At 49.0% G+C, this 27,513-nt stretch overlaps 11 protein-coding genes across 11 annotated transcripts; 7 read left to right on the forward strand and 4 right to left on the reverse strand.

The window, feature by feature from the left end:
- Positions 1–1,078: 1,078 nt before the first annotated feature.
- On the forward strand, positions 1,079–2,970 carry N7516_002736 (putative MFS transporter; the record flags this gene model as incomplete). Its single annotated transcript, XM_057215456.1, has 6 exons — positions 1,079–1,271; positions 1,337–1,370; positions 1,439–1,603; positions 1,692–2,163; positions 2,241–2,568; positions 2,657–2,970. 6 exons carry the CDS (start codon positions 1,079–1,081, stop codon positions 2,968–2,970), a joined length of 1,506 nt encoding a protein of 501 aa, XP_057077339.1.
- Positions 2,971–3,572: 602 nt separating this feature from the next.
- On the forward strand, positions 3,573–3,949 carry N7516_002737 (uncharacterized protein; the record flags this gene model as incomplete). The annotated part of the gene is made up of 2 exons (XM_057215457.1): positions 3,573–3,580; positions 3,742–3,949. 2 exons carry the CDS (start codon positions 3,573–3,575, stop codon positions 3,947–3,949), a joined length of 216 nt encoding a protein of 71 aa, XP_057077340.1.
- A 117-nt stretch (positions 3,950–4,066) lies between these two features.
- On the forward strand, positions 4,067–5,162 carry thiA (thiamine thiazole synthase; the record flags this gene model as incomplete). Its single annotated transcript, XM_057215458.1, has 2 exons — positions 4,067–4,412; positions 4,516–5,162. 2 exons carry the CDS (start codon positions 4,067–4,069, stop codon positions 5,160–5,162), a joined length of 993 nt encoding a protein of 330 aa, XP_057077341.1.
- Positions 5,163–5,531: 369 nt separating this feature from the next.
- On the reverse strand, positions 5,532–7,022 carry N7516_002739 (inositol phosphosphingolipid phospholipase; the record flags this gene model as incomplete). The annotated part of the gene is made up of 1 exon (XM_057215459.1): positions 5,532–7,022. The coding sequence occupies one exon, from the start codon at positions 7,020–7,022 to the stop codon at positions 5,532–5,534; it is 1,491 nt and encodes a 496-aa protein (XP_057077342.1).
- Positions 7,023–7,343: 321 nt separating this feature from the next.
- On the forward strand, positions 7,344–9,003 carry N7516_002740 (WD40 repeat domain-containing protein; the record flags this gene model as incomplete). The annotated part of the gene is made up of 3 exons (XM_057215460.1): positions 7,344–7,866; positions 7,927–8,090; positions 8,149–9,003. The coding sequence occupies 3 exons, from the start codon at positions 7,344–7,346 to the stop codon at positions 9,001–9,003; spliced, it is 1,542 nt and encodes a 513-aa protein (XP_057077343.1).
- Positions 9,004–10,261: 1,258 nt separating this feature from the next.
- N7516_002741 (helix-turn-helix domain-containing protein) lies at positions 10,262–10,840 on the reverse strand (the record flags this gene model as incomplete). Its single annotated transcript, XM_057215461.1, has 1 exon — positions 10,262–10,840. The coding sequence occupies one exon, from the start codon at positions 10,838–10,840 to the stop codon at positions 10,262–10,264; it is 579 nt and encodes a 192-aa protein (XP_057077344.1).
- A 2,283-nt stretch (positions 10,841–13,123) lies between these two features.
- N7516_002742 (transient receptor potential ion channel family protein) lies at positions 13,124–15,333 on the forward strand (the record flags this gene model as incomplete). The annotated part of the gene is made up of 2 exons (XM_057215462.1): positions 13,124–14,957; positions 15,032–15,333. The coding sequence occupies 2 exons, from the start codon at positions 13,124–13,126 to the stop codon at positions 15,331–15,333; spliced, it is 2,136 nt and encodes a 711-aa protein (XP_057077345.1).
- A 1,596-nt stretch (positions 15,334–16,929) lies between these two features.
- Positions 16,930–20,032, reverse strand: N7516_002743 (uncharacterized protein; the record flags this gene model as incomplete). Its single annotated transcript, XM_057215463.1, has 6 exons — positions 16,930–17,063; positions 17,164–18,196; positions 18,260–18,423; positions 18,488–18,528; positions 19,649–19,927; positions 19,992–20,032. The coding sequence occupies 6 exons, from the start codon at positions 20,030–20,032 to the stop codon at positions 16,930–16,932; spliced, it is 1,692 nt and encodes a 563-aa protein (XP_057077346.1).
- A 445-nt stretch (positions 20,033–20,477) lies between these two features.
- On the forward strand, positions 20,478–22,727 carry N7516_002744 (GTPase-activating protein GYP1; the record flags this gene model as incomplete). The annotated part of the gene is made up of 8 exons (XM_057215464.1): positions 20,478–20,501; positions 20,572–20,583; positions 20,635–20,672; positions 20,762–20,878; positions 20,952–21,424; positions 21,477–22,357; positions 22,414–22,506; positions 22,563–22,727. The coding sequence occupies 8 exons, from the start codon at positions 20,478–20,480 to the stop codon at positions 22,725–22,727; spliced, it is 1,803 nt and encodes a 600-aa protein (XP_057077347.1).
- Positions 22,728–22,808: 81 nt separating this feature from the next.
- On the reverse strand, positions 22,809–24,217 carry N7516_002745 (dimethyladenosine transferase; the record flags this gene model as incomplete). The annotated part of the gene is made up of 5 exons (XM_057215465.1): positions 22,809–23,499; positions 23,580–23,644; positions 23,701–23,922; positions 23,979–24,016; positions 24,073–24,217. 5 exons carry the CDS (start codon positions 24,215–24,217, stop codon positions 22,809–22,811), a joined length of 1,161 nt encoding a protein of 386 aa, XP_057077348.1.
- A 201-nt stretch (positions 24,218–24,418) lies between these two features.
- Positions 24,419–27,424, forward strand: N7516_002746 (U4/U6-U5 snRNP complex subunit PRP6; the record flags this gene model as incomplete). The annotated part of the gene is made up of 3 exons (XM_057215466.1): positions 24,419–24,798; positions 24,901–27,190; positions 27,281–27,424. 3 exons carry the CDS (start codon positions 24,419–24,421, stop codon positions 27,422–27,424), a joined length of 2,814 nt encoding a protein of 937 aa, XP_057077349.1.
- Positions 27,425–27,513: the final 89 nt, after the last annotated feature.

Raw genomic sequence — 27,513 nt, forward strand, 5'->3', positions numbered from 1 at the left:
GGAGTATAGTTATACTAATTTCGACTTTTCTTTTATTTCTATGCATATATAAATTAATTATCCTGATTGTTACCTAGGTAGGGTCAGAGTAGATGAGATTATGAAGACATCCAAAGTAATGTAAAGGTAATGGAGGAAATGAGAGTACTAGACTACTATTGGTTAGTTATGGAAGGCATCGATCTCACATGTAGTCAATCTTGAACCTAATAAAGATAAAATCATCTTTTTCATTCTATCAACGAGACCTATTTCAATTTGACATGTTCTGATTAATTTCATATTTGTTATAGAGTGGCCTTAGCCCTTCATACTAGTGCTTTAGACATCAACCCCTCAAGCAGGTAGTTAGTCGGCATATCGTACCTCTCTCCCTCCACACTTTCTAGGCCTAACTTTGTATGGCATATGGATAGCCATATAAAGCTAGTCAACTTAGTATTCATTAGGATTGATAGATACTCTAGTTTTGTCCCATAGTTCACTATGTAACTAATAGTGGATCTAAAATACTGCCAGCAATATAAACCAATGAGAGAGTTATGCCCCTGGTGGCACAGTTTCCAATCAGATGGAAGATGTGCTTGCCAAACTACCCTTTTTCTGCCTTATAAGCCCTTTCTCTCTCTTTTAAATAGACAAATAGATACTCCAGCCAAGATCAAGATATGAAAAGGTACGATATACTATTTCCCCCTTGAAAGGAAATATATGTACGAAGTACTCCCCCAACCTCGGCCTTTCACACCAAAGCGGCAGCTCTCTACCTAAGCTTTTGCCAATTCCTTCGCATTTCTCCAACTTCTCCACTCAAAATCCCCCTTCAGCCATCCCAGTGACCAATAAATATCACTAGTTTCTGCAGTCCCACTATTCTGAGAGCTGAGCATCAGTCCTTATGTGATGTACAAAGTACGCCTCTGCCGATCCTAGCTTTTTCTTTTTCCCCCCTTTCACCCCGCGATTAAGTATGCCTCCACGCGGGATTTCTGTCCGATCTTTTCTCTCTTCTCTCCTATTTTCATATTAAGACCAGTATTCTATTGTCCATTCTGACATCTGACATCTTCAACCCACCATGAGCTTCTTGGAAAGGCAGGGGCTGCCAGCGGATGTAATCCAAACAGCCCTTGATGAAGATGTTGAGAAGGTTGTCGTGCCCGCTCATGAGAAACCACCCGCGGCAACCTTGCTGGTTATTGATCCCGAGCTAGAGCGGAGAGTGGTAAGGAAATTGGACTGGCATGTTCCGACGCTATTGGGATTGTTCTGTATGCTTCGAACTCCAGGCATTAGACGAACTTATGCTCTGACCATGCGTTTCTGTGGTACCTAGATCTCCTCGCTTTCCTTGACCGAAGTAATATCGGGTTCGTTCGCAACATCATATTTGGACCTACACGCATAATAGCACATCCGCTGACAATGTAAACCATAGCAATGCCAAAATCGCCGGCATGGAAGAGGACCTCGGCCTCGATGGGAAAAGCTATGCCTGGCTCTTGACAATCTTCTATATTTCATATACGTTGTTTGAATTCCAAGCACTGATGTGGAAGGTTGTCAAACCGCATCAATGGGCTGCCTTCGTGGTGTTCTCCTGGTATGAATCCCACGTGCAATGCTGTCGATCAGCCAAGATTGTAAATGTGTATGAGTCTATGGATTATGAACTGACAAATGATGGAAAGGGGTTTGACGGCAACGTGTCAGGCAGCGGTGAGCAATTGGCAAGGTATGATGGCGCTCCGGTTCCTGATGGGCGTGTTCGAGGCTGGCTTCGGTCCCGGTGTGCCCTATCTGCTATCGTTCTTCTACCGTCGCCATGAGCTGGGTCTCCGTTGCGGTCTGTTTCTGTCTGCCGCGCCGCTGGCAAACACATTCGCCGGTGCTTTGGCTTATGGTATTACTTCGGGACATGCTGCGTTGGCAAATTGGCGATTGCTATTTCTGGTTGAGGGTCTTCCGGTCTGCGCGTCGGCCGTGCTGGCGTGGTTCTACGTGCCAGACAGCCCGCTGGACGCAAAGTTCCTGACCGATGAAGAGAAGGATGTTGCGCGTGCCCGTGCACTGCAACAATCCGGTGAAACAAATCGAACGGGGAAAATCCAATGGAAGGAATTAGCCATGACCCTTCTCGATGTGAAAGCGTGGCTTACAGCAGTAAGTCGAACATCAGCATCATTGTATCCTTGTGTATATTGTACGGAGAACTTGCTGATGTTGAACCGTGTACCTAGTTGATGTACTTCAGCTGTAACGTCAGTTTCTCTTCTCTCCCCGTGTTCTTACCCACCATTCTCAAGGAGATGGGTTTCACGGCCATCAACGCTCAGGGGCTCACTGCACCTCCGTTCTTTGCCTCATTCCTGGCGACGATCGCGACCACCTGGGTGGCGGATCGCATCCAGCAGCGTGGATTGATGATCGCAGCTTTATCATTGGTTGGTGGCGTGGGGTATATCCTTTGTGCGACTTGCACATCAGTGGGTGTGCGATATTTTGGTGTGTTCTTGGCGGCCTGTGGAGTTTTCCCCTCGATCGCCAATATCCTGCCATGGGTTCTGAGTGAGTCATCTCCTTTTCGGGTCATTAGAGTTTCCTTTTGTGTAAAGACCTTTTATTGACTGGACGTGTTACGTTCTGTGTTGTGCAGACAACCAGGGCTCCGATACTCGCCGTGGTGGAAGTATTGTCCTGTTGAACCTGATCGGCCAATGTGGTCCTTTCCTGGGCACCAATATTTTCCCAGATGAACAAGCCCCAAGGTATGTGAAGGGTATGGTAGTTTGTGCTGCTTTTATGTTCTTCACTACATTCCTGGCTTTGTGTCTGCGTGTGCTCCTGGTATGGGAGAACCGACGCCTTGACAAGAACTATGGACCTCGTATTGATGAAGACCCAACAAAATGTGTGGATGGCCCGGTAGCGGAGGATAATTATGGTGCCAATTATCGATTTGTGCTTTGATTTTTGCATCTAACAAAGATCACTATATATTCTCTTACGTTTGCTTGCGTTCTCATGTATATGCCCCAGCTGAAGGCTGTGATGACTAGTTATGATGTCAGGAAGCAGCCCTCACAGTTTGAAGAGAAAATGAAATATGTATGAAATTTATTTCCTGTTGAATTCACGAATGCACAAGCGGCTTCAGGTGGATCGCATTTCAAATAAAAATCGCCCCCATTCTGTGATCCTGGTAGCCATCCTAGTCGTCCATACAAAGTATATCCGATCCCAATTTATACATTCAGACAAGCTTGACAGCGGTGATCCCACGGTATAAGAACCCGCGATCAATGTACTATGTTACTTACTGCCTGCTATTATTCAAGATGTATACGGAGTACACCAGACAAACAATTGTACGCACTGGAAACCTACTCCGTGGGGGAAAGTAAGAAAGACCGGGGCAGAACGCTCCGGCCACTCGTGGAGCAACAAGCTAGAAAAGCTAGACACGTCACTAGAGAGCAATTTAATTCGTGCGACGTACTTCATAGCTCACCGAGGAGTTCACCGGAAAACCGGAGAGAGTCGGAGTAGTATGACATCTCGATAGGTGGGGGATGGTGGGGTATGGCTGTTGCCATATAAGGTTGACCTGCCCGCCGTGTTTTCTCTCCCCCTTCTTCTTTTTCTTCTTCTCTTCATCATTCCATTGACGAATTCATATCACAACAGTAACTATCTACTACCATGTGTACTTGTATACCCTCAGAGCTGACTCTCGTTTAGATCCCAAACGGACAAGTACATACTGCCCTTCCTTTGGGAGCCATGGATACTCTTTGGCTGGGCACATTATCCCTCAGGGATCAAGGTATCTCAGGTAACTTCTGGGTATGAGCCGGTGTTCGTTCTTGCGTCGGTGGTGAATCCAATGTCTCCCAGGCATCAGATTCATCTTCGGCGTGGGTTCGTTCTGAGATTATACGGCCTTTAACTTGATCTGGATAATACCAGCGAAAGGATCATGCCCTCCCCCCTCCCTCCCCCACAAACTAGTAGACAAACTAACCAAGGCTCAAAGTCACCTCTTCGACTTGATCTCTGAACTATTATGTCTCCTCCCGCTGCCATGTTTGAGTCTGCTACCGTTGCCCCTACCGGCATCAAGGGCAAGGTCATCGTCCCCGAGTCGGTGACCACCACCCTGACCGGCCAGGGCCAGTCCAACCTCCTTGAGCAGTTCGGCAACAAATGGGATGAGTTCAAGTTCGCCCCTATCCGCGAGAGTCAAGTCTCGCGCGCCATGACCCGACGCTACTTCCAGGATCTGGACAACTACGCCGAGAGCGATGTTGTCATCGTCGGTGCTGGTTCCTGTGGTCTGAGCACTGCCTATGTGCTCGCCAAGGCCCGTCCAGACCTGAAGATTGCCATCGTGGAGGCCTCCGTGTCACCCGGTTAGTCTTGTCCCATGCGAGCAGACTTATCACCACACACTCTCTCTCACATAGACCTCCACTACAAAACCAACACAGCATCACTAACAAACATACTATATAGGCGGTGGTGCCTGGCTAGGTGGTCAGCTCTTCAGCGCCATGATCCTCCGACGCCCCGCAGACGCCTTCCTGACCGAGCTCGGCGTGCCCTTCGAGGAAGAGCCCACAAACCCTAACTTCGTGGTCGTCAAGCACGCCTCGCTGTTCACCTCGACGCTCCTTTCAAAGGTCCTCGCCTTCCCCAACGTGAAGCTTTTCAACGCGACCTGCGTTGAAGACCTGATCACCCGCCCAGACGGTGACGACATCCGCCTCGCCGGTGTCGTCGTCAACTGGACCCTCGTCACCCTCCACCACGACGACCACTCCTGCATGGACCCCAACACTATCAACGCCCCTGTCATCGTCAGCACCACTGGCCATGACGGACCATTCGGTGCTTTCTGCGCTAAGCGTCTCGTCTCCATGAACGCTATTGAGAAGCTGGGTGGCATGCGTGGTCTTGACATGAATGCGGCTGAGGACGCTATTGTTAAGAACACCCGTGAGGTCGCCAAGGGTCTCATCATTGGTGGTATGGAGCTGTCTGAGATCGATGGCTTCAACCGCATGGGCCCCACCTTCGGTGCTATGGTTATGAGTGGTGTTAAGGCCGCTGAGGAGACTCTGCGTGTCTTTGAGACCCGTAAGCGCGAGTGTGCTGAGTAAATTCGCACGCTCTTTTGTTCTAGCTCGCTTAGTCGTTCCTGCCTGCTTGTTTGATGCTGGTGGACTCAGTGGGGGTTTATGCAGCTTTGATGATCAATGATTTCTTGACAAATGCACTTCACACTCGTTTCGTGAACATACTCTTCTGTTCCAAACCTGTAGACTAGTACCGTACTGTATCACTGTATCTTTGAGAAGTTGGTATTGCTTTAGAATTATGAATTAGTTATGCCAGTCGAGGATAATACCAGCCGCGCATATGTTATACTACACTTTCGTGACCTAATATAAACAGATAGGGATAAGCCACGCAATCCAGCCACGCCCCACGTATAATCAATCTCTTTCACCAGCTTGTAAGGAAAACAATCAATTATCCTTCTGTTCTCTTGTCGTTTCTTCTGATGCAGTACCCGCACCAGCCTCGGCGGCAACCACCAAACTCCTAGCATTGCTGACCTCCCACTCAAATTCTTTCAAGGCACGTAACTCACCCGACATGAACAGCCCACCGATCAAACCATCCAGAATGCCAGCACCGAAGTTGAGCGTGCTGACCAGGATGAGGATGAATCCGATGTACGTGCGGCTGCCAACCCACCATACACCAACCATGCAACCAATAGAAACCACAATAGACACCAGGAAATGCGCCAGACGCCATCGGCGTTGAGAGCGCTCACGGGCCACGTATTTGTCAATGATTTCAATGATGTGGTCGTACGTGTCTGGTGAAAGGGCGGCATTTGGGGAGACGGGCTTTGAAGCTGATTTATGCAATGCAGGAGAATCAGGAGAGGTTGGGACAGGCTCTGTGGAGCGAGAAGGAGGGTATGTTGGTACTGAAGAACGGGTGATGACAGCCTCAACGGCGAAGTGATCGCTCAGCGAGCAGAGCAAAGTGGGATGGCGCTTTGTCATAGAGATTTGAATCGACTCAACTGACCAGCTAGACGGCGGGAATGAAGGCGGGTAGCCACCGTCACCGATGAAGATATAATCCAGACGTTTGCCACGCGGGTCCGGGGTATCCTTGTCAATGACAATATCCTCCCCCTTAACTAGTCGCTTGCGCATCTCCTCAGTCCAACGCCAGGTATTGAATGACCCGTCGCATGTAGCTCCATTCTCGGCAAGATTGAACTCGGCGGTGGGGATAGGCCGATTCCGTGCTTTTTCTACAGGATCAACTGCTGCCGCCAGAGATGAGTCTGGATGCAGCTCGCGCCAGGCGTCACGAACAGGGCTCTGCGCGGTGATAAGACGGTGCGCAAAAGAGGAAGGCAGCATGTTAAAGTCACCCAGGCCAATGACTAAGTGACCGCGTTCTGCGGCACCGCGCATTAGCTTAGCGATCTCCCATGCCTGTGCCGTCCGGTGACAGAGATATGAGTCGTTCGGTTCACGCTCATACGGCGCATGTAGGTGAGTGCAGAACACCTCTGCGACGTCAGCGGTACCAGGACCGAACCGAACCCGTGCGCTGGCCACACCTTTCCCCACGAACCAATCTCCTCTGAAGAATGCTGTTGGTCGGCCATTCAATGGATAGCCAAACATGCTGCTTTCCTCGATGGGCCATTTTGACAGAATCGCCAATCCCGCGCCAAATATGCCGCCGTAATAAAATTTCCCATACGGCAGGATGTGTTGTGTCTGATCGCGAATGCTTTCATAATCCTTCTGCGTCCAACATTCTTGGAGTCCGACTATCTCTGGCGGCGGGCTGGCAATTGCCAACTGCCGCCCAATCTCCGACATGCGTTCATGACGGTATTTGGCGATGTATTTGAGACCCCAGCAATTGAATGTGAGAATGCGGATATCACTTGGAGCTTTGGAGGGAATAGAGCTGGCCATTGGGCCTAATATTGACCAGAATGAGCTTTTAAAGCTAAAATTTAGGGCTATCAGTTGACCAGGAAGAGCTCAATAATGTGCTAAACAAAGATCGATGTTGTTCCACCTGACAGTCCACGAGACTAGTTAGTATGAGGCAGCCAACCAACCAACGTTGTCCTTGGACTCACCGCTCGCTAAAGTACCACACCGCCTTGGCAATATTCGTCGCGACGCGTCCGATTAATTTTCATACCGGAGTTCGAAATTGGCTTTTGTTGACCAATTTCGGCGTATTTGCTTCTGTTTCTTTGGATGCTTCTACGCACCTATCTTTGAAAAATGGATCCCCAGCCTCGCCGCCGGGACCCTCGCGCCCAATCCCCCACCGAGTCTTCTTCCGATGAACTCGCCGCCGGCTCCGACCATGACGAGGCCGAACGCCGTCGCGCCAGCTGGACCATGCAGAAGGGCTTCACCCCACTTCGTCCAAAGAAGTCCGGCCGCTTGTACAGCGAGTCCGAAAGCCCCGACGAGCTAGCCGTGGATGCCGACGAGTATTGGCGTTCCTCACGCAAGCGCAACCGTCGCCGCAGTACTTCGCCGGTCAACCGCACAATCATCCGTGACGACCATTCGCAGGGCGGCTCGGATGATCCTGCGGAAGGTGATGTGACTGGCTCCGACGAGAACCAGGCTGTCGACGCTGACAACTGGTCTGACGGTTCTGCGACGCCTCTTGCTCCTCCGCCACCTCCCAAGCCCGAGCATCTAAACTACAAGGAGAAGTTCGTTATGCACGGCCACCTGCGCGGAGTGTCGGTTGTTCAATTCTCGCCTGACTGCACTATGATCGCTAGTGCCAGTATGTATTATACTTATTCTCTAACTTCTACGTGACTTGTAAACTGACTTTACACAACAGGCGCCGACGCATCTCTCAGAATCTGGGACACTGCTAGTGGTAGACTCATTCACATCTTTGATGGGCATCTAGCTGGTATTTCTACCCTTGCTTGGACCCCTAATGGTGACTGGATTGCAACTGGTTCCGACGACAAGACCATTCGGTTCTGGAACGTGAACAATGTAAGAAACCTATCCATTATTTTATACCCTCGGGCCTTTTACTAATACTTCGATGCAGCTCAAGGCCCACGATAAGGTCTTTGATGGTCACAAGAACTTTGTGTATCAAATTGCATTCGCACCTAAGGGTAACATTCTTATCAGTGGCTCCTACGACGAGGCCGTGTTTATGTGGGATGTTCGCCGTGCCCAGATTATTCGAACCCTTCCGGCTCATTCTGACCCTGTTGCCGGTATTGATGTTGTGTATGATGGAACCCTCATTGCGTCGTGTGCTCTGGATGGGCTTATTCGTATCTGGGACACTCACAGCGGCCAGTGTCTCCGCACCCTGGTCATGGAGGATAATCCGCCTGCAACATGCGTCAAGTTCTCCCCCAATGGAAAATACGTCTTGGCCTGGACCCTGGACGGCTGCATTCGGATGTGGAATTACGTTGAGAGTCGCGTCGTTAAGACTTTCCAAGGTCATGTCAACAATACGTTCAGCTTGTCGGGATGCTTCGGTGCTTATGGAGCCCGGCATGCAACCTACGACGAGCCTCTGTGTTTCGCTGTCAGCGGTAGTGAGGATGGTTCTATCCTCTTCTGGGACATTGTGAGCAAGCAAATTATGCAGCGCCTTGAAGGTCACTCTGATGCTGTACTTTGCGTGCACACCGGTGAACTGAATGGCAAGCGTATGGTTGTGAGCAGCGGAGCGGACAAGACTGTTCGTTTGTGGGAGGAGGTCGATGAAAATGCCACCGGGTTTGACGATGATGCGTCCAGCCGTGGTGCTACCCCTACCCCTGAGTCTCACTGGCAGAACACCACCCCTATACTTGATTCAGACGGCGATAATGCTATGGCTGATGTTTCGGCTGTGCCTTCCACTGCTGCCAACCCCGCGGAAGATGTGATGATGGCATGAGCTGATCTTTGTCATTTATCTAACGATTTTTCTTTCTTTGCACAGCGAATGCTTTTCGGAAAAAGGAAAATACCCCGGCGTATGGTGTTGTTCTCATGGACAATTTGTGCTTTCCCTGCTGTTTTGTCGGCATGGGCTTTTATTCTTACGATGCAACCTCATCTGATTGATAACTTCATCTGATTGATATTTGCATTGGATCTCAAGATGTGACATATCGAGCGAATGTAATTATCCAGAGGCTGGTAATTCAATATTTCACTCCTAACATTGAGCAGCAGAGCTTAGTCTGTCTTTGAATTGGTAAAAGAATTACATATTCTAGGTGGTCCTACTCTTCCTACGCTAACATGCAATTCCCCATTTGGTTATAGGGAGCGCAAGGGAGAGCAAAGACTGCAACCTTGGAAGTCAGACCTACAAGGCATGAACACAGTGTTTGCGACAACATATCGACTAAAATCAAAGGATGCCTATATCTGCACCTCAAGATAAACGACAAACCCCATGGAAGTAAGTATGTCGATACTTGTCCCATTCTAAGTCCCGTTACATGACTATTTATAGAACAAGCCCGAAACCCTCCAGACTTGGCCGCCGTTACCTTTCCCTCCATCTAGAATGTCCCAGGAGATACATTCAAGAGCAGAGGTAATGAGGCACCGCTTAGTTGTAACTGTTTCTGGAATGCAAGGCAAGGATTTAGCAATATCCATGTCATATTCTATTCTTGCAGAAGCTACAAAAATAACTCCATATACGTATCTAACCAGAGAACTTACCCCAAATGGCTATGATTTACCCAGATCTTTAGTCTGACCACATACTATATCTCATTTTCTATCTTAGGATTATGAACGGGACTATTGATACGAGGTTGCCTGTAATTTCTCACACTTCATATCCGAGACAATTAGCATGATACAAACAAGCTGCTCAAAAACAATGACCCGACAAAAGCTCCCGGAATCAAAATTTATGTATGATGCGATAATAAAGTAATATTGAGGTGAACACGCTGTATTTAGATGTTTCTTTGTAAAAATTGGGACCAATTGTCCACAATGTGACATTGAGGCCATATAATAGCTTGCACAAAACCAATCCTACAACAAAAGTTTAACTCCAATGCCCGTATGTCCCATATAGCTTATATTTGTCATGATACGCTGAATAAATTTGGTTGGATAATGGAGCAGGTAGCCCAACTGAAAACACAACGCTGAAAATCACAAGGGTATCTCTTTCAACAAGTCGTCTAATTGCCGACAACATGACTCGCTGTAGCAGACGCAAGATCTGACTCGCTGTGTACTAGACCAGACCCAAAATCACCAGCCCAGCCAGCGGGAGGTGTGTCATATGACTGAACATGTTGAGTCCCATCAACTTGTTTGATAGCTCCTTTCCCAGCCAAGGAAGACCGACCAGGTGTCTGAGTCTTCCTCAGCCCATCATCATTCAAGAACCGACGAAGCGACTCCTTGCCAACTTTATAATCAACCACCACAAGTAGTTCATCGTATGTAACTTGAGGATTCGCATGGAAGGCCTCACGGATTCGGGCTCGATCTTCCTCCTTCAGTTTTGACGGTCGGCCAGAGCGGGCTTGTGAGTGATTATTGACACGATTACTCTCTCGGAGAATGGTTGATTTGATGGTTGAGAGGGGAATATGTGGGTATTCATTCTGGATCTGTTTGTAGGTCCATTTGGCTGTGGTTCTGAGCACACAGAGCCGGGTGCGAAGGAATGGATCGAGTTCGGCCCCACGTCGACGAGATTTTTTCTCGGATTTATCTGGGATCTCGGGCTTCTCGAGCCCCTCGGGCCCCATGGTAGCGAGCTTGTGCCTGAGGAGAGAGGTGATGAGGGGGGGTAGAATGGGAGTCTTTGTCGGTCACAATGTAGCAGGCGGTATGGAGAGCACATTTTCTGCCGAGTATCCCAGGATGGAGTACGGAGGACCTAAGTATGGAGTATGTCTCTCTTATTTCTGTCTCTGTTGTAAAAATCACAGGTTACACATGGTCGTTTGTAGGAATTATGCTTAACATCACGAATATTATGTTGTTTGTGACTATTATTGGTTATTTCCACGCTTTGGTAATAACTGTAAAAGAAAACCGGACATTGAAACTTACATTGCAGCATTATCTTAGACATTATCTCGAGCTTAGAATACGGGGTAGTTACATAGTACTATTTAATATTAAGGTCATCAAAGTCGTATGTCATCGTGTTTAGGTGAAACACAGTGCTGGATAATTAGCAGAATATTCTTACCAACAGACAACAATAATTGAATCGTTGAGTTTAAGAAAGTATCTACAACATACAGTTTATCTTAGATCTTTATTCTATACTTCATGTTTAACTCTTAAGCAGAAATTTTCTTGGTGGACCCTCTTCCTCGTGACAGGCCCCTATTTTGTATCGTCTAAAGGTTTGTTCTGTTTATTGATAAAACAATTAACCTGAAACCATGAAATGAATACAATCCGATAAATATCTACAGAGTTTTCACGGATTACTCCGTAGCTATTCGCTAGCAACAGGGTAGTACAGACTGTATGAATTATGTATGTTTGTATGGACAACGAGTAAGAATAGTATGAGGCTGTCATGGTGATAATCATAATAATAATTGAGGTGTGCTATAGGCTGTCAGAAGAGACAAGAATAGAATATCCGTGATTTAGGGCGGCACCCCAGCGCTTGGCCCTGTCTCACATTGATGATCGGACCATAGGGTGAACCCACATAGGTCTCAAATTTCGTGTTTTCCACCTTCATGGTTTCTGAGATGTGAGTGCAGTGCACACAAAACAATGTGATTCCTATGTTACTTGTAGTTCTCAGGACTCGATTGATCGCATGCATAATAACAAGATTTTCAGCAAGAACATTATGTGTCCATCCAGAAGCCTGTAAGGGGCCCACTGAGTAAGTCTAGAACTGATTGTGCGAGGATCTTTGATCGGCATTTCAGTCATGCTTAAGCCCTGCAGCTTTTTGTTCTCCCATCGCTTGTGTGCGACACCCCGCGAGGGGCACACGTCATACATAAACTGTGATAGGGATGTTTGATTTACAACATATGAAGAAGCGGACCATGGATATTTACTCAACTTTCGGCTCTGCAGGTACCATCGAGTCGTGATACATTTGAATTAATTTGAATGGTCAAATCATAATTCTCAAGCACTAGAGGTATTTGGGACAATTGACATCCCGTGTGGCTGGTGTGGCGTTGTTTAGGGAAATTCCTCGATTGGGTGGGGAGGAATGCGTTTCCATGGGTGGGTGAGCGGGAGAACTTCCAAGGTTTGAGTGCCACCTCCTTTGGGCTTATTCTTGGGCTGGTACCATGGTAACTTAAGTGGCAAACCTTGGGTCTGATCTGGAGGAAAGCTTTAAATCCCAAGGTTATGAACTTCAATCTGTTTATGTAGACCTCCAACTCCTTTTAATACATACGGGGCTTATATACGGGTAGGGAGTAAAATAATAAAAGTTAATAAAAATTATAAAAATTAAGGTATAAATACCAAGGCTAATGGAAATAGTAACATACCAAATGTTAGGTCTAGACTGAAACGGGGTCAGGGCCAATCAGTCCCAAATTCAGGGGCCAAGGTTAGACTAATCGGAAAGTCGTGTAATCTACGGTCGAGACTTTCCTCCCTCTCTTTTCTTCTTTTTCACAGATCATCGCATTGCGCATTTGCGAGAGGGGGAAATTCCATTCACTAAATCTCCAATCGCTTCCTCTCTCCAACCACCCTCATTCAAGTGTCTCTCGTTATTTACAGTTCCTGGTTGCTCGAAAACCAGTGTCTCACAATCCCACCTCGTCCTCGCGACCCTTTCGACTCATTTATTATTATTTATCTTTTGATTTCTTTTCTATAGCGGGTTGATCCTGCCTTTCATTTTTGCTTTTTGCTTCTTTCCCTCCCCCTGTGACTTACCCACAGTCGCTCCATATATCGTTACCAACCCGTCCGATCATCGCGCCAATCGATCCCTACATCCTTTATGAATCCGCGCCTACTTGGTTCAAACTGTTAGATTCAGATTGGTATATTGTATAGAACATCAATTGTGCTTGGCCAACATGCAGAACTTCGTCTGGGCTCTGCTAGGCCTGGCCATCGTGCCTCAAGCCCTGGCAGCTGACACCCTATCCACACACGGATTCAACCTGTGCATGACCGATTCCGCAATCAACGTCCAAAAGATGGATGTTACCTACGCTCGCTCTACTGGAGTAGTTGTCTTCGACGTGGCTGGTACCAACGCGATGGAACAGAATGTGTCGGCGTCTATCACCGTCACTGCCTATGGCAACGAACTCTACAGCAAGGATTTTGATCCCTGCGGCACGGAAATTCATGTCGACCAACTTTGCCCCGTCCCTAAGGGTACTTTCAAGGCCAGCGGATCCATGGAGGTTCCGTCTCAATACGCTAGCCAGATCCCTGGTATCGCATTCAACATCCCCGACTTGGATGGTCAGGCAAAGCTTATCCTTAAGTCCAAGGGAGTCGAGAAGAATGTGGCCTGCATCGAGTCCGGACTGACCAACGGCCACTCCACGAACGTCGGCGCAGTCAAATATGCCTCGGCTGGCATTGCGGCGGGCGCTCTAGCACTGAGCGGTGTCTCTGCCATCGGCTCGGCGGGAACTGTTGGATCACCGTCTTCTAGCCCTGGATTTGGCGATGTAATGGGCTGGTTCCATTCCATGGCCACCAATGGCATGCTCAGCGTTGCCTACCCCCAAGTCTATCGCAGCTTCTCCTCGAACTTTATGTGGAGCACTGGTATGATTCCTTGGCCGGGCCTGCTGCAGTCCATCGACAAATTTCGGGCGTCCACAGGTGGTAACTTGACCACGGAGAGCTATGACTACCTGAAAAATTCGTCCATGACGCAAAGCAGCTCATCATCCAACACAACGAAACGAAGCTGGGATTACACCATCGAATTCGGCACGATGGTTGCTCGCTCAGTTGAAGCCTCTGCCGATGATAGTGTTTCGAACGACTCTTCGAGCAGTGACGATGGTGAATCCTCAAGCAAGGTTAACGACCTGAAACAAGTTGCTCAAGAACTGATGGTTCCGTCTGCCGACGTCTTCATGACTGTTCTCCTGATCTTCGCCATCGTCATCGCTGTGGTTGTTGTCGGCATTCTTTTGCTGAAAGTCATCCTGGAACTGTGGGCGCTGTATGGCAATTTCCCTAACAAGCTGGCCGACTTCCGGAAGGATTATTGGGGCTTAATGGCGCGGACTATCACCAACATGATTCTCGTGCTATACAGTATCTGGGTGTTGTACTGTGTCTACCAACTCCGAAAGGGTGATTCGTGGGCAGCAAAGCTGCTGGCTGCTATAACCCTTTCTCTCTTCACAGCACTTCTTCTCTTCTTCGCCATTCGCATTGTTTACATGGCTCGCAAGTACAAGAAGGCCGAGGGAGATGTCGACAGCCTCTACGAGGACAAGGAAACTTGGAAAAAATACAGTCTGTTCTACGATAACTACAAGAAGGACTTCTGGTGGCTCTTCATTCCTGTCATTGTGTACGCATTGGTCAAGGGCTGCATCATCGCCGGTGGCGAGGGCCACGGTCTGTTCCAAAGCGCCGGCCAGCTCGCCTGCGAAATCCTTCTGCTGGGACTCCTAGTGTGGAGTCGTCCGTATGCCACCAAGGCGTCAATGGGAATCAACATCGCCGTCCAAGTCGTCCGTGTTCTGTCCATTGCTTGCGTCCTAGTCTTCGTCGAAGAACTCGGTCTTTCCCAAACAACAAAGACCGTCACTGGAATTGTCCTCATTGTCGTGCAGTCCACTCTCACTGCCGTCCTCGCCATTCTCATCGCAGTCAACGCCTTCATCAGCTGTTACCGCGAGAACCCGCATGCTAAGCGGAGAAGAGAAGCTGGTAAGTCAAAGCTACCTTGTGATCCAAGCCCTTATCCCAACATGTGCACATACTAACGGATTCCTTTCTTATAGAAAAAGCAAACCGTGACCTCGACGACCTGACTCCTTTAGACGCCCGTGACTCCCTCTTGATGGACCACCCACAGCGCAAGCAATACGCTGAGATGAGCAACTTCAACTTCACCGGCCCTTACGAGTCTTACCGAGACGAGCCCAAGCGAGCCAGATCGCCTGGCAGCAACGAACGGGATGGCCTAGTTCACAATGACTACGGCGTCGCTCACGGGCGCAGCATGAGCCCCGACAGCCACAACTCGCGAAGCTCTATCGAAGGCCGTCGTCCCACAGCTCCGGGATACGGAATGGCATATTAAAAAAAAAGAAACCAAAAAAAAAAAATAAAAAAAAAAAATCAACGAAAGCGTCACAGAGTTGATATGACGTTACAATTCTTCTATATTTTTACCTCCCTTCTCGACAATCTTAGATCGGACATGCGCGCTGTGGCTTGGGAGTTACTTTTTTTTTTGACGATTTTTTAGCGTGCTTGAAAATGGCGGCTGGGCATTTCTTGATCTTCCCGCCTTTAGATGCATCTTCTTGTGTGATATCACCTTCCATTCTTTTTTCATCTTGTCTCTATACATACCTCATTCATTACCATGTTTACCATCTATCATCTATATTACCGCTTGCAATTGATGAGCATTTCTTCCATACTCAGTTTTTTAATCTTGATCATAGTCCTATATCTTAGCGAGATGAGTATCTTACAACCAAGAAATGTCATGGTGAAATATATATATATCCTCTTGAAACATGGTTCTAAACGAAGTCCAAGCTTGAGGTTGAATATTTGATCCCTTCTTTATATGAATTATTTGAACACAACCTCACGTAGTTTTGAATCTATATACCTTGTACTCCTATGATTCCCCGGTTAAGACAGAGGGTTGACAGGTTGATTTACAAACATGGTAAAAGCGAGATGGATGGATACATAGATAGGGCAATTCGAAGTGAAGGGAGTCAACTGTCCGAATAAACTTGTGAAAAAACTCCTTGGTAATTCAATCCTTACATAGCATGTTGGAAGTTGGGTGCTTTCATTATAGCTACAACATAGGGCCTGGCACTGACTGAACTTGACAATCGCCAAGTCACGTGGATTGCGTGGCCCTACCTAGAAGGCAGCTTACGGGATTGATTCGACCACAACACCATAAGGCTGACTGTTCTGAACTCAAAGATACGTGGATATATATCTCAAAGTAGAAGTTCATTCCAAGCAGCAATTTTAGACATACACGATAGCTCTATGTGGCTTGGTTGAGGCCTGTCGCGCTCGTTCCCACTCATAGTTACCATGGATTGGGAGCCTCGTCGGCCCCTGCAGCTTGTATTTAGAACTTCCAAGTATCCAAGAACGAAAACCCGCAACAATCCCAGCACCAAAAACCCTACGCCCTATACCCTATACCCTACGCCCTACGCTCTGTCGCCCACGGGACCATCTACAAAATAACTCCATGAGCACTTTCGACTTTTGATTGTGAGGCTAACTCCACAACAAAAAAGTAGTGTATCACCGAGCTCGAACGAAGGCTGACGACTCGCTGTCACCGATAACTGAACGATTTCCCTCCCGCTTAGCACGGATACTCTCGACTCAAGCTTTCCAAGGCTGATTCTCGAACCTCGCCACTCGCGAAAAAAAAGTTTGAAAGCACCGGACACAATAACTTTGAAGTGAAGTGGAAGGATAGGGGCACCGCCAATACAACCAGCTCAGGGGTTTCCAGTTCGCCTTGGCTGGCGGCCACGCAATTATCAATCCCCGAGGCCCAAAATCGCTGACCTCAGGTAAAAAAAAAAGACTTTAAAAAACACATGAAAGAAACGAAGTCGTATCTGAAACGAGAAGAGACTAGATGCTAGATGCGTCACTCGAAGGAACCACAATGAGCAGATTAGCGCTGGTAGGGGTGGAAAGTGCGGTGTCCACCACGGCCGCCACCACGGTAGTTCGCACCAGGCTTGCCGGCGTTACGGGGGCCAGTTGGAGCATTAGCAGGAGCAGTACTCTGGGGCTGAGGAGTGGTTCCTGTTTGAGAGAAGTGTTAGTTAATGCGAGCCAATAAAAATAAGAATGGGAATTGGGATGAAAGAGGCTCAATATGCAAAGACTCGTAAGAATCACATACCACTACCCGAACTTCCATTGCGTCTCATACCTGATGGTCCAGTCGGGACGTGAGGCTGAGGAACTTCATCGTACATGCCTTCCCACGAAGTTGGGCCACCCTGCTGCTGGTAAGGAGAGAAGCCGCGAGGATCCATGGATCGGTTAATCTGCTGCTGTTCGTACTTTTGCTGCTCGAAGGCAATCTGCTCGGTCGCGTTGTATCCAGGTCCGGTCTGTCCTCTGGCTGCGTTTGGGGTTCCGTTGTTGTAGTTGGCGGCCATAGCGGCGGCGTGGGGCACAGGGCTGGCGGAATCGCTGCCTGGACCAACGGGGGCATTGGCTTGGTTGGGCTGCATCATAGAGGGGTTCATCATGTTGGGCATGGCCTGCTGAGAGCCAGGGCTCTGAGGGCCGGGGCTCATAGCACCTTGCTGCTGGGCACCCATTTGTTGTTGCTGCTGTTGCTGCTGACGCATCTGCATCTGCTGCATTTGTTGCATCTGCGCTATCATAGCGGGGTTCATGTTCATAGCGCCACCCATGTTCATAGCGGGCATTCCTCCCTGACCGGCGGCCATCTGATGCTGAAGCATGGTAAAGTACTGTTGCATGCGTTGCCAGTATTGAGCCATCATTTGAGGAGTCATCGAACTACTACCTTGTCCTTGCTGAGGGGGTTGCTGCTGTTGACCTCCATCGTTCTGGTTCTGGTCGCGGTATCCTCCATTGCGGTGACCTCCTCCCCGTTGTTCGTTGTTCTCACGCAAGTTGCCACGAGGCTGTGCCTTCTTGACCTCAATTGGCTTGCCTAGAATCTCAAGAGGACGGGAAAGAGCCTTCTCAACAGCAGCGTCACCGTCGAAAGTGACGAAACCGAATCCGCGGGGACGCCCGGTGTCCTTATCCATCATAAGAGTGGCATCCACAACACGGCCAAACTGCATAAAGAATTGCTTAAAGTCCTGCTCGGTAGCCTCCTGGCTAACACCACCAACGAAAATCTTCGAAGTCTTCTCCTGTTCGTCACGGGGAATAGCACGCTTGGGATCAATCTTCGACATTGGTCAGCAACAGTTCACGTTATCTAATCGTCATAATTGCAAGGTAGCTCTTACAATCTTTCCATCCAGATAATGCTCCTTCACCATCACAGTATTGACAGTCTTGGCGTCACGGAAAGTCAAAAACCCAAACCCACGAGAGCGTCCAGTGGCACTATCCCGCATGACGGTGCACTCCTGAACCTCACCGAATTGAGAGAAATAGTCACGGAGGGACTCTAAATGATGACCAAGATATGTCAGCCAGATGACGCGTTTTCTGCGGAGAAAAGATATATTTACCGTCTGTAGTTTCCCAGTTCAGACCACCGATGAACATCTTTCTAGTAGGGGGATAGTCATTGGTTAGCAGATAGTCATTGGTCAGCGCAGGCTCAGGGAAAACATGATGAATTGAATTTCCAGGAATATCACATTCAATGAACGGCATGACGAAAATAAGGAATGTGGGGAATGTGATAGTGACGGAGGAGGGTAGAGGAAGTGAATCAATTTGCAAAGGTGGGTGGCGAGGTATTGCTATTCATGGGCTATTCGACCGTGAGAAAGGCCTCGCTATTCTGGCACAACTGCCCTCGAACAAACAGAGCTTGTGCTTGGTCGGTACATAATCTTTGAACCTCGTAGCCACGTAAATGTATACTTGGATGTTCATGACCGGGATGATTTAACGTCAAGCCCACTGGTTTACATGGGCCTGGATGCAGAATTCAAGTCCTCCTCTTTCTGGATTGTTCAAGCCGGAGACAGGCAAGATGAGAAGCGTGGATGGAGGTGCAAGTATTTCAGTCGTAAAAAGTGAATTGTCACTGCCTGTCTGTCTGACTCGTGAAAACCTTTGCCTTGTCTAACACAGAGTCTCAAGCTAGATAGCTACTTCTTGCTCTGCCCTATCAAGGTATATCGACAGGAAACTATATAGTATCGGCTGTACTATATATGAATCGTTTGTGACAAAGGTCCGTGGGTGGCGTGTGGTTGATTTGCGCAAGTAAAAATTGTCTTTGACCAAGGACCCAAGGGTTTGTGTCTTTTGAGCCTTTGCTTGATTCCGTTGGGCAAATGTCGCAGTGTCCCAATATATGATCTGTAGATCACCTTTCGTAGACATTGACTGTTGTGCGATAGGGTTCTTCCGAACAGACATGTTGATTGGTCGCCGAGCCAGCATTTTGTTTTCCCTCCTTTCCAAGGTTGAAACGCGCGCGCATCGTCCATCAACCGGCGAATTTTTCCACAAACAGCCCACTGTCCACAGCCCAGAGAAATCCTAACCCGTAGCTAGGGGACTCCTTCCTGCACCCAGAATTGTAGCCGAACCCATGAATAGCAATTGACGCCACCTAGGCTTGTATCGGCGAGGTAAAGCCCGAAACAGACAGACACGCGATTGGGGTAGAGTTCGAACATAAGATGTAAAAGAAACACAGTTAGTGGACTTACCCGTCTTCTTTGATTCCTGTTCCATGAGACTCGGGTTCGACAGGAGGGGGTGCGTGGGTAGTGGCAGGGGCGCCATAACCGTTTCCGGAGCCATTGTGATCACCCGGGTTAAACTCCGAAGACTGAATAGGGTGCGATTCATATGTGGCAACAGGAGTAGGTGCGAAATCCTGCCCAGCAGATTCTCCAGCAGGAGCAAGGTTGGTCGCGCCTAGATCTGTAGGCCTCGGCGCCTCAACAGCTGCAGTGGTACGATTGGTAGAATCATCAGCATCGTAACTAAAAACAAATCAGTTCAATTAGAATTTCATCATTCAATTTCAGGGCGAAGTAGAAAACATACAGATCAGCAAAGAGATCATCTCCATCCTCTGGGTCAGCCATGATGAGATAGTGAGCGGTGAATAGAGCGATAACAGAGGTAGTCACGGGAACGCGTGAAACCCTAGTAATTCAGCGTAGAGTAAAAAAAACAAAAGTAAACGAGAAGAGTAGAAAAAGTGAGAACAAGCGAAGAAGAAGTTCAGAAGTCCAGGACCGCGGGAATCCCCAAGCGGAGCGCTTACATAATGCGTTGTTCTTCACGCCGGACTCGGGAGGAAAGCTACCTAAGTAGACATTTGGTATCTATACATTGTTAGAACCTACGAAATTGCTTTGATTTGCCTTTCATTTCGAGTACACTCCTCTCAAATATGCTCTATTGATCTTTTATTTCAGTCCCTACATGGCCTGACTGTAGGATATACCACATTCATTCTATCACAGTGCCACCCCGCACGTGTATTAGACTCCCGCATGAACACACCACTTTCGGAATCCCCACACGATGGCGAACAAAAAAGGCCAGCAAGTATGTTTATCGTCCTAGCTTTAAGGCTATCTTGAATCCTTCTGTGACATTGAGCTAACTGTATCACTAGGAAATGGTCCAGGTTGGTTCGTATCTTGTGCCTTCTCCCCTTGCATTTTAATCGCAGCTATAGCTTACATGGTCTTCTCGCCATTTCACAGACAAGCCGGAGTAAGTGAAAGCTTTATATGCGCTCTTCTACAGCCATAGAAACAGCTGCTAGGTCTGTTTAAATCTGTTTAATGCTAATGTCCTCGAAGACGTGCCGAATCGCCTTTCTGGGCTGGCCGAAATACGTCTTTAAACCAGGGATCATCGAAGTTCTATGGCTCAAACACAGTTGTTGGCGCATCATACTCACATGCCAATATTGTACAGTATGTTAGCAATGCATCCTGCAGATCTAGGAATTGATCGGAAACCATGACTGACAAGTGTCTTCTTTCACAGACCTACCTCCTCCCACTCAGCCCCAAAAACACCACCAAAGCCATCGACCCCAAATGCTGTATCAAACATGTCTCGCAGATCAGGAAACCTAGTCGCCTCACCTCCCCGCCAACCCTACCCCGGAATTATGACTGAAGGGGTCGACGAGTGGAGCCGTGACCCCACGGAAGAAGATGAAGATGAAGATGATGATGATGACGAGATTGTGTACGATGATGATGAAGATGAATTTGGACTCCCTAGCCTTGCTAGTATGAGGAGGAAAAGATCTGCACCTTTGAAAGCTCAGAATATTGACTTTAGTGGTGGGGCAGCAGGAAACGCCTCAACACTTGGGTATGGATTAGCAGCCGCAAACAGGCTGCGCGCGAATAGCGCGGACATTGCAGAAGAGCGTGGTGCCCCGCTGTACCCGACTGCTCGAAAGGGGGATGGGAAGATCCTTCGGCCTCAATACAAGGACATCTTACAAGGTATGTATGAGTTGATGGCTGGAAAAAAGTAGGATCGTACTCACATTTATAGACCCTGCTAATGCTTTGAATCTTATCAACCACTCCGCACCTCCTATAGATGCTTCACCCAAAGAGAGGGACATCCATTCGAGTCGCATTACGCGAATTAACAAGTTCAAGCGCATCTTGCAAGCAAGTACGGTATCTCCCACCGAGCTGCGGGATCTCGCATGGTCAGGTGTTCCTGAAGAAGTGCGGCCAATGACTTGGCAACTTCTCCTTGGCTATCTTCCTACAAATAGTGAGCGCCGCATCTCCACCCTGGAGCGGAAGCGCAAGGAGTACCTTGACGGAGTCCGGCAGGCATTTGACCGAGGTAGTGGGGCAAGCTCTGCAAACCCGCCTTCAACCAAGGGCCGCGGTAGAGGGCTTGATGAAGCGGTTTGGCACCAGATTAGCATCGATGTTCCACGCACCAGCCCCCACATTCCACTGTATGGCTATGAAGCCACCCAGCGGTCTTTGGAACGCATCCTTTATCTTTGGGCTATCCGACACCCAGCAAGTGGTTATGTCCAAGGTATTAATGATCTGGTCACGCCCTTCTGGCAGGTCTTCCTGGGCGTTTACATAACCGATCTGAACGTTGAGGAAGGCATGGACCCAGGCCAATTGCCTCGGAGTGTGTTAGACGCGGTGGAAGCAGACACCTTTTGGTGCCTGACAAAGTTACTGGACGGTATCCAGGACAACTACATTTATGCTCAGCCTGGCATTCACCGACAGGTCAGGGCACTACGAGACTTGACAGTGCGCATCGATGCAGCACTCGCAAAGCACCTGGAGCAAGAAGGTGTAGAATTTATGCAATTTAGTTTCCGATGGATGAACTGCTTGCTCATGCGGGAAATGAGCATCAAAAACACGATACGCATGTGGGACACGTACATGGTACGTTTCGTTTCCTCCCAGGATACTGCTTTGCATGATACTGATCGTCATTCTAGGCCGAGGAGCAGGGCTTCTCTCGATTTCATCTTTATGTTTGCGCCGCATTCTTGGTCAAATGGACAGACCAATTGGTCAAGATGGATTTCCAGGTACGATTCTGTAATCGAATATCGCCACTATTAAACATGAACTAATGTTCTTCCAGGAGGTTATGATGTTCCTCCAGGCATTGCCAACGAAGGGTTGGACCGAGAAAGACATTGAACTCTTACTCAGCGAAGCATTTATCTGGCAGAGTCTGTTTCAAGACTCACGCGCTCACCTCCGACCTGCTGGTGATGAACCTCCTGAAAATGGTATCTTTTATTGATAGTAATCATAATTCATGATCCGAATTCACAACTTCTATTTTCGGATGCTTTCCCCCAAGGGCAGACCTGGTCTTTCCCGCTCAGTTGAAATGGATGCCCTTTTGGTTGAATGCCCACAGCAGCTTCAAGAAATCATTCTCATCACACATTCTCGCGCGCCTATCCCCGAGCCCAGTGTCATCCTCCAGGACCTGGCGCACCTTCTCACGAACTAGCTCTGCAACCTTGCCACGCTTCTTGCGCGAAGCTCCATTCTTGAGTGCTGCTTCGAGGCGGGCATTTGTGCTCTCTTTGAAGAAATCAGGAACATCATCATCGTCCATATCCATGACCTCGTCGGCTGGTTCCTCGATAGCCTCTTCCTGTTCCTGCTCTTCGCCCATGTCCATTGCCATGGCATCGTCATTGGCGACTTCAACTGGGCCATCCTCCACAGGAATGTCATGTTGCGCACACCATGTCCGATAGTTTGCCTCTAGCAATTCCATGATGCTTGTCGCACCAATGAAACTGGAACGGAGAGTCTTGTTCTTCCGTACGAAAACAATTCGCAAAAGACCATCCCACTCCTCGTAGTTGATCTGTGGCCGTGGGTTCTTGGGGACCATTCGAATAACGCTTGACTCGACTTGCGGCGGTGGCTTGAAGTTGTTCTTGCCAACCTTCATGATATGATCGATCTTGGCCCACATTTGCGCATTGACTGAAAGTCGACTGTAAAGTTTGTCGCCGGGCTTGGCGAATAAACGCAGAGCGAATTCACGCTGGAACCTGTATTAGAGGTTAACATGTAAGCTTCCAATTACACAGAACGTTTCTGAAGACTTCTAGCCTTGATGACGGGGACTTACATGAGTACGCAGGAACGAGGCGCCGGAGATGTAGCAAGGAGCTTGAATGTGAGAGGAGAAGAGATCTTGACTCTGTTAGACTCGGGAAGAACCTTGGAAAGATATCTGGAGTTGTATATACCTGGTAGGGAGTATTACTGATGCAGACATCGAAGTACGGGAGCTCCGTCTTCATCACATCTCCAAGAATGACCTCCAGGCGCTTTTGGTATGGAGTGGACTGGAAGCGTTTGGTGACCTCTGCAGCCATACGAGGATCCAATTCCACGGCAATGCACTTCTTTGCCTTTTCCAGAATCTTGGCTGTCAAGTTACCAGTACCGGGACCAATTTCGAGGACGATCTGTTGATTAACACTATTAGTGTTTGTTAAGCCACTGAATGTCTTTCGCAACTCACATCGCTTTGCTTGAGCTCGGCCTTTTCCACAATTGCAGCTAGAAATCCAACCCATTAGCTAAGTAGATATAATGCAGTGAAATCTAGTCCTTACCAGCAATACCAGGGTTCTTCAGAACGTGCTGGCCAATATCAGTGTTCATCTTGAAGATGCTGTGAGCGGCTTTTGTCTTGGCAGCAGCATCTGACAGACCCTGCGAAGCGGCACTATTGCGCTTCGGCTTGTTAACTTTGGGCATCTTGGAGTAATGAGCCTCTGGATTTTGAAAATTATCCAAAGGAACCAGAGAGAAACCGTGCAGCAACAAAGCACATGGACTTCAATGTGGGCGGGAACTTTTTTACGATAAGATTGCCGGTACCGGAATTACATTTCTCCGAGCCCGCCTTTGCCTTCCGCGCCATCGAGGTCGAACCCTTTGAGTTGTGTTGTGCCCGATATGGCGTCTGGACGACAAGATTTCCTAAGCCAGGCCGCGCCTGTGAACTACGTCGCTGGTCTAGGTCGTGGTGCGACAGGTTTCACCACTCGCTCCGATCTTGGTCCGGCGCGTGAAGGACCTACGCCCGAAGAGATCCAGAGTGCTCTGAACAAGAGAGCTCAGAATCTAGGAGCTGCTCCACCCACTGCCTACGGTGCCACTACCCGTGAGAAAGGTGGAAAAGAAGAAGATAAAGAGGAGGAAGATGAGCGGTTCCAGGATCCCGACAGCGAGGTCGGACTGTTCGCATACGGACAGTTCGACCAAGAAGACGACGAGGCAGACCGCATCTACCAAGAGGTAGATGAGAAGATGGACAAGCGCCGGAGAGCTCGCAGGTTAGTCACAATCCTCCCATTTCCCCTCTGAAACCATTTGTTTATCGGGTTAGCCCCGGTTGTTTGGACAGAGTACCGACCTGAATCGCTCGCCACCTACAGGGAAGCTCGAGAGAAAGCCGAACAAGAAGAATACGAACGCAATAACCCGAAGATCCAACACCAATTTGCCGATCTGAAACGCACACTCGCCTCGGTATCCGAAGAAGACTGGGCCAACCTCCCGGAAGTTGGAGATTTGACGGGCAAGAATCGACGAGATAAACAGAATGCCCGACAGCGCCACTACGCCGTCCCAGATAGTGTGATTGCTGGCGCGAGGGACTCAGCTCAATATGGCACGACAATCGCCGAAGATGGCACGGAAATGGCCATCGACCAAGGAGAGAGCGCCGACGGCACCATGACGAATTTCGCAGATATCGGTGCGGCGCGTGATAAAGTGCTGAAGGTCCGACTTGACCAGGCTGCGCTAGGGTCCTCCGGTGATAAATCCGGAACCGCTACGAATATCGACCCCAAGGGTTACCTCACAAGCTTGACACAATCAGAAGCCAAGGCTGGTGAAGTTGAAGTGGGCGACATCAAGCGAGTTCGTACCCTATTAGAATCCGTCACCAGGACCAATCCTAAGCATGCTCCTGGTTGGATTGCCTTAGCTCGTCTGGAGGAGCTTGCTGGTCGGATTGTTGCTGCTAGGACTCTCATCGCTAAAGGGTGTGAGCTCTGTCCTAAAAGCGAAGATTCATGGCTAGAAAACATTCGACTCAATGAAGGCCACAACGCAAAGGTCATTGCAGCGAATGCTATTAAGAACAATGACCGGTCCACAAGACTGTGGACTGAGGCTATGAGATTAGAAACGGACACCCGTGCCAAGAAGAATGTTCTTCGACAAGCTATTTTGCACATTCCCCAATCGGTGCAGATTTGGAAAGAAGCTGTTAACCTAGAAGACGATCCCGCCGATGCGCGCTTGCTGTTGGCAAAGGCCGTTGAAATCATTCCTCTGTCAATCGAGTTGTGGCTTGCCCTCGCTCGCCTTGAAACCCCCGAAAATGCACAAAAAGTCTTGAACGCTGCTCGCAAGGCCGTTCCTACTAGCTATGAAATCTGGATTGCTGCAGCTCGACTCCAGGAGCAGATGGGTACATTCGCCAAGGTCAATGTCATGAAGCGTGCTATTCAGTCTCTAGCTCGAGAGAACGCTATGCTGAAGAGAGAGGAATGGATCACAGAAGCCGAGAAATGTGAAAGCGAAGGTGCTGTGCTTACATGTGGTAGTATCATCCAAGAGACTCTCGGATGGGGCCTGGACGAGGATGATGACCGAAAAGATATTTGGATGGACGACGCAAAGGCTAGTATTGCCCGTGGTAACTACGAAACTGCCCGGGCAATTTACGCTTACGCACTGCGGGTCTTTGTGAACCGCCGATCAATCTGGCTCGCGGCAGCGGATCTGGAGCGCAACCACGGCACCAAGGAATCCCTCTGGCAGGTTCTGGAGAAGGCAGTCGAAGCGTGCCCCCAGAGTGAGGAGCTCTGGCTCCTCCTTGCCAAGGAGAAATGGCAATCTGGAGATATTGACGATGCTCGACGAGTCCTCGGCCGTGCCTTCAACCAAAACCCCAACAACGAAGATATCTGGCTGGCTGCCGTCAAGCTAGAGGCCGACACCAAAAAGACCGACCAAGCCAGAGAGCTTCTGGCCACTGCCCGCCGCGAGGCCGGCACAGATCGCGTGTGGACCAAGAGCGTTTCTTTCGAGCGGCAGCTTGGCAACATCGACGACGCTCTGGACCTAGCCAACCAAAGCCTGCAACTCTTCCCGAAGGCCGACAAGCTCTGGATGATCAAGGGCCAAATCTACGAAGCGCAGAACAAGTTCCCACAGGCGCGCGAGGCATATGGAACAGGCACCCGAGCCTGCCCCAAGTCCGTTGCGCTGTGGCTACTTGCTTCGCGACTGGAAGAGAAAGCGGGCGCTGTGGTCCGGGCTCGATCTGTCCTCGACCGAGCCCGTTTGGCCGTCCCCAAGAGCGCAGAGCTCTGGACCGAAAGTGTGCGCGTCGAGCGCCGCGCCAATAACATCGCTCAGGCCAAGGTCCTTATGGCGCGCGCGATCCAGGAAGTCCCAACATCAGGACTTTTGTGGAGCGAAAGTATCTGGTATCTCGAGCCCCGCGCTCAGCGCAAGGCACGCAGTCTGGAGGCTATCAAGAAGGTCGAGAACGACCCAATTCTTTTCATCACTGTCGCGCGCATCTTCTGGGGCGAGCGTCGGTTGGAGAAGGCCATGACCTGGTTTGAGAAGGCGATCGTCTTGGACAGTGATTACGGTGATGGCTGGGCTTGGTATTACAAGTTCCTTATGCAGCATGGCACTGAGGTTAGTTATCCCCATCTCCCCCTTTTTTTCATTCATTCCTTGGGCTCTGTGTTATCATTGGAATATCCAGCTAATACCTATATGTTACAGGAAAAACGAGCAGATGTCGTGTCGAAGTGCATCTCGATGGAACCCAAGCACGGTGAGATATGGCAGTCCATCGCGAAGGACCCGGCCAACGCCTACAAGACTACCGAGGAGATCTTGAAGCTTGTCGCAAATACAATCAGCTAGCTGGCATGTTCTTTGTGGGTGTGTAATCTACAGGCGTTTCGGGGGCAAACCGCCCATGGAATTCAATCTTTGTCAGGGATTTGTCTCTG

Source organism: Penicillium verrucosum (assembly GCF_028828655.1).
Source record: "Penicillium verrucosum strain IBT 35672 chromosome Unknown utg000001l_segment0_segment0, whole genome shotgun sequence".
Classification (NCBI taxonomy): Eukaryota; Fungi; Ascomycota; class Eurotiomycetes; order Eurotiales; family Aspergillaceae; genus Penicillium; species Penicillium verrucosum.